The sequence below is a fragment of the Procambarus clarkii genome, chromosome 3, assembly GCF_040958095.1.
Source record: "Procambarus clarkii isolate CNS0578487 chromosome 3, FALCON_Pclarkii_2.0, whole genome shotgun sequence".
Taxonomy (NCBI): domain Eukaryota; kingdom Metazoa; phylum Arthropoda; class Malacostraca; order Decapoda; family Cambaridae; genus Procambarus; species Procambarus clarkii.
In genome coordinates, this window is record NC_091152.1 from 8,020,794 (window position 1) to 8,026,129 (window position 5,336).

Consider the following 5,336-nt stretch of genomic DNA (forward strand, 5'->3'; position numbering starts at 1 on the left):
TTGAAGAATGGACAACGACGAGAAGAGAAAGGACAAAAACAGAACAAGGAAGAAACAAAGGCGAAAAAGCAACAGAGCACGTTAAGGAATATCAGGGTCGGGATCAGGGTCAGCAAAGTCAGGGTTAGGGGGCATGGGTAAACTGAGCAAAGACGGAGGAAAGGAAACGGGAGAACAGATCAGAGGTGGGCGGGGTCCGGAGAAGGAGGAGGCGGAGGAAGAGGAGGAGACAACGAAGAGGAGCAGTCAAGGACAGCAGCAGGAAGAGGAGGGGAAGAAAGGGGAGCGTACCTCAGCAAGGGCAACAACCGAGAGGGAAACGGGGGCTAAAGAAACCTCCATAGCAGGAACAGGGGGCGCAACCACCGAAATGGGAGGGGAAGGAGCGAGAGAGGCAGAAGTAGGGGCCGAGGAAGAAAGCGAAACCTTCTTACCCGCCGGGGAGGAGGGAGAGGAGCCAGATTTACGCTTCTGACTTAAAGAGACAGGCGTCCCAGCAACCACGTACTGGGCAACGGATTCTAGCGTCTCAACAGAAGCCGAACGAGAGCACACATGACGGCCGTTTGGAGAGCGGTGGACAGCAGCCCGCACCGACAGGCGGCGGGGAGAGTCAAGAGACGGAGGGGAAAGATGGGAAGGAGGAACAGAGGCAGACGAGGAAGACACAGGAGACAAGACAGACTAGGTAGAAAGAAGGGGAACCCCAGACAGAGGACCAGGAGGTGGATCCTTCGGGAGAGAACCCAAAGGAACAGAGGGGGCAGTGGGCGTATCAGGGTCCAAGGCCCGGAAACAGTTGCGAGTCTGAGGAAGGTGGGAAGGACGAGGAGAGGAAGAGCACAACACGCGAGCATAAGAATTATTAGCATAAGGCGGGAGCCGGCGAACCTGGCGTCTCGCCTCGGGAAAAGATAAACGCTCCCGGTGCTTCAAGTTGAGGACGGCTGCCTTCAAGCTTGTAATGGACACACGCACGGGAGAAGGTAGGATGGGCCTCGCCGCAGTTGAGGCAACGAGCCTGGGGAGAAGTGCACTCCGACTTAAGAGTGACCATCGCCACCACACAAAGGACAGGGAGAGACAGTCCTGGAGCAGCAGAGGGCACCATGCCCAAACCTCCAGCACTTGTTACAGAGCCGAGAAGGAATGTACTCCTGGACAGAGCACCTGGCACCAGCAAGAAGGACAGGGGGGGAGGGTCCTACCATCAAAGGTAATCTTCACAATCCGGAGGGGTTGACGGCTACTACCACGAGGTGGTGGGGGACGAGTAAACATGTCCACCTGGAGAATAGAACGGCCCTGGGCAGCAAGGATATGTCGAATATCGTCGTGGCAGTCGCGCAGGTCCCGAACACCGGTCGCAACATGGGGCGGGAGCATAATAGTGCCAACACTGGCATTCAACCGAGCTTTCTTCGAGACCCGAACAGGGGTCTCGCCAATGCAGGATAAGGCAGCCAAGCGGGAAGCAGCATCCCGAGGAGCAGCAACGACACATGTACCGAGACGAGTGGGGTTGAAAGTAACGGAGGCATCCACGGAATCAACGAGATGTCGATGAAGGGAGAAACCGTCAGGAGGCGCAGAATCAAGAGGGAGAACAAAATATTTGGCCCACGAAGTGGGACCAAACAAGTCTATAGGTAGCAGAACGGGAAGGAATCTAGCGAGGGCGGCCGTGACGAGGACAGCGGTGAGAACCCCCCCCCCCCCCCCCCCAAGAGAGAGAGAGATTAAAAGGTGCAGTAGTTACAACTAGAGATGGAGCCGTGCCAGGGGACGAGGTAGTCACTACTGGGGCCCAACCCAACCACAGGAGGGAGGGGAGCCAAGGGAAGGAGTCAGGCCAAAGGAGGAGCAAGGTCGGGGCCCAATGCAGCGGAGGATACAGAGCCCGGTCTTCCAACACGGACTGACTCGGGTCGGTCGGCAAGCAGAAAAGGCAAGCATATAGGAGAAGAGGGGGAGAAAAAACGAAACGGAAGGAAAAGGTGCTCAGCATAATTGGAGAGGACGGCAGCAGGAGCACAAGGCTAGAAAAGGACAGGATTGTCCCAAGGAGCATCACACACCAGCAGCCGCCCACTAAGCCCCCCTCTCGGCAACAACGAGCCGAGCAGGGAGGGGGTGGTGCAAAAAAGCAGTATTAATTACAACCCGGGTCATGTCTGATCCAACCAAGTTTTTGCACCCTGGCAGTGGGCAAGGGGTTACCACTTTCAGTGGTAGGCATGATCCTAGGAAATGATGTGGCACATCCACACGTTGTTGGGAAAATTAGTCCAAGTGTGATTACAGTACTTGTGTGTGCCAAGGTACCGAGAAGAGCGAGTTGGTGTTAAGGGGCCTGGTGCATGTGCACCCAAACTTCCTAAAAAACTAAGTTTTTTGTGTGCATGATCATTGTAAATGCTCCAGCTTTTCCTAATGGATCAACATCGAACCATGAAAAAAAAACTTAAGAAAAATAATATTTTTAACAATTTGAGGTTATGAATATCTTACCATCACCAATTGTTATTTTATTCATTATGGTCTCTGAATGGCATATAACGTTCATGTTCCTCTGAAAAGTATTGTTTAAGAGTATAGTTTACCCTTAAACTTTTTTTGAATGTGGCTATCCAAATATGTACCAAATTTAAATGCAAAATATTTATAATTTCAAACGGTATGGCTTTATGACTAAACGATTCAGAGGAAGCCTTAGAACTTTGCATAAAATACATAAAAATAGTGAGAATCGGTCAGAAACCGAATTTTTTTTACTAGGTCTCAAACTTTATAATTATGTTCATAGAGAAAAATGCATTTAAAGTTTTCGACAATGAATACAGTACTGCCAAATTTATTACGTATCTTGTAATTTTAAAATTAAGATTGATGGTCATTCCTAGTGGAAAATGTGCAAGTGGTAGGTCAATATTTGTTGAAATGAAGACTAGAACAAAATAGCCCCCCCCCCTGTAACGTACGATTATGTTACGTTGTTGGGTAGATTAGATACACATTGTTTAGCGAGTTTTATGTATATTTAGTAGCCCTGGATACAGCAGTGTCGTAGACGCTGAGACGGAGCTTGGAGCAGAGCAGAGAGCCGAGTGTGGCCGGAGTCACGGAGCTCCATGTGGGAGAGCGTTGTAGCTGGATGCGGTCCTAGTCTGCTGCCTGTTCTGCCTACGCTGAGCGGTACATTCTTGACTGGAAATTGTACTGTCCGCTATTCCTCATACCTCTTGCTTATATGGTGACTACACCTCAGCTCACTCCAACAAGACGAGTATTACCTGTAATTGGGGAAAGGATTGTAGCGTCTGTAATTAGTGCTAATTAGTTATGTTAAGATAATGAGATTATGGAGCGAGTATAAGGATTACTCACTACACCCCCCAAAAAACAAATATAGTTATACGTTAGGGATAACTAAAGCAGACACTGGGCCCCTTAACTGTCTCACAGTAGGTAAGACATGTATATATGAATGAGATTTGGTGGATATAAATAGGAGTTGCCTTGTATGGGCCAATAGGCCTTCTGCAGTTTATCTTCATAGTAGGTGCAGTTTGCATGAAGGGTATGTCTTCCGATGACTGCACCAGTCCAGATGTTAGGAGGCGCGTGTATGTTGAGAATGTAAGGGTCAAAAGTGCTGGTGGCGAGTAGCTGTAGATAGAGGGGCAATGAAAACACAGGTGGAGTGAGGGGGAAGACTTGCCACTCCAGAGGGTGGTATGTTGTGTCCATGACGTCTACCAATATTTTTCCGGAAACTCACGCCAGAAAGCGCAAGCAGTACGTTTCCCAAAGCAGCAAGTAATCAGCGGGCACTGCCACCAGGCAACGCCCTCGGCAGAGGCATCAGATCCGGCACCCCATAACCAAATTTCCTCACCTGCAGCACCCAGATAGTGGAAGAGCACCATGGGATCGGAAGCACCCGGGCATCCCGAGAAAGCCCCAACACCTGACCCTCATGGGGTCACGACCCCGGCAGGCAGGACAAGGCTCCCCCCAGACCAGGGCAATGAAGGAGGGGGAACTGCAGAGAATGCAGGTGCAGCATTGTCCCCGCCACCGAGCACAGGAGCCGAAGCCCCACGGTGAACATCCTTCCTCAGCATCATGACGAGGTCCCGATCATCAGCGGCAACCCCTCCCCCCCCTCCCCGCCACTGTGGGAATCCAACAGCAGGATTCACAGAGGGGGGAACATGGAGCCACTCTGAGCCTCCCTCAGAGCCCCGTTACCTACGGCGGGGTGGGGGGATGGGGGAGACGCCAGAGCACCATACTCCCCCACCTCCTCCCGAGGCACACCACAAAGGGGAGACACTCCAAGGCTGCCACGATTGCTTCGAAACAGGCCGCACCACACCACTCCCACCAGGCCCCACTGCAGGTATGGCCACCATCACTGCAACCCCACAGTCCACACCCTCACCGTCCGAAGAATACACAGAGCCCGCACTGTCGACATCATCCAGGAAACTGGATGATTCAGAACACCAGCGCATGCGCTTCTGCAAAGGGAGGACATCAGAATTATTGTCTTCGATACACACAGGCACGGCAGGCACCTCCCCCGGCCGCTGCACCCACTCCAAAAGAGAAGAACCAGTGCCCCCAGCCGCTGCACCCCCCTCCAAAAGAGAAGAACCAGTGCCCCCGGCCGCTGCACCCCCTCCAAAAGAGAAGAACCAGTGCCCCCGGCCGCTGCACCCCCTCCAAAACAGAAGAACCAGTGCCCCCGGCCGCTGCACCCCCTCCAAAACAGAAGAACCAGTGCCCCCGGCCGCTGCACCCCCTCCAAAACAGAAGAACCAGCGCCCCCGGGAGCCAGGACCATATCCAGATTTTGACCACAAAAACAAAATGTCCACAAACAATCACACCTAAAGTGCTGCGCCTGACTTGTTCAGTGTTGAGGGTAAAGTCAGCACCTACCTCTAACACCGTAAAAAATAATATTAAAGGGTTAGTACACACTCCAACAAGTACAAACACATTGATTAACCTAATTTTATCCTATTTATTACTGGAACCAAACTCTAGTTTGAGCCATGTGCTCAGAGAGTCACCAGTCCATCCTACCGCCAGGCCGCTTCAGTTCCAACCGACTCAAAACTGCAAGCTTATAGCCTACATGCAGCCGGTGCTCGGTCGCCATGCGTTCAGAATGTGAATAGGCCTAATAACTCACCACTAAAAGATCTTCCTAACTCATTTACTTTGAAACTTAAGAAATATCAATCTGATCATTAAACTGGGATTACAAAGTAAATGAATCAGTACTAATCAATTTCATCGTATCTAGACAAGGGTCAACACTG

At 51.3% G+C, this 5,336-nt stretch overlaps 1 protein-coding gene across 1 annotated transcript; it reads left to right on the plus strand.

Moving 5' to 3' along the window:
• Positions 1-4,272: 4,272 nt before the first annotated feature.
• On the plus strand, positions 4,273-4,902 carry LOC138368034 (atherin-like). The gene has a single exon (XM_069330334.1). The coding sequence runs from the start codon at positions 4,273-4,275 to the stop codon at positions 4,900-4,902; it is 630 nt and encodes a 209-aa protein (XP_069186435.1).
• Positions 4,903-5,336: the final 434 nt, after the last annotated feature.

What these genes read in the sequence shown, in the direction of transcription:
- LOC138368034 (XM_069330334.1), top strand. Translation starts at nt 4,273, where the DNA reads ATGGGGGAGACGCCAGAGCACCATACTCCCCCACCTCCTCCCGAGGCA.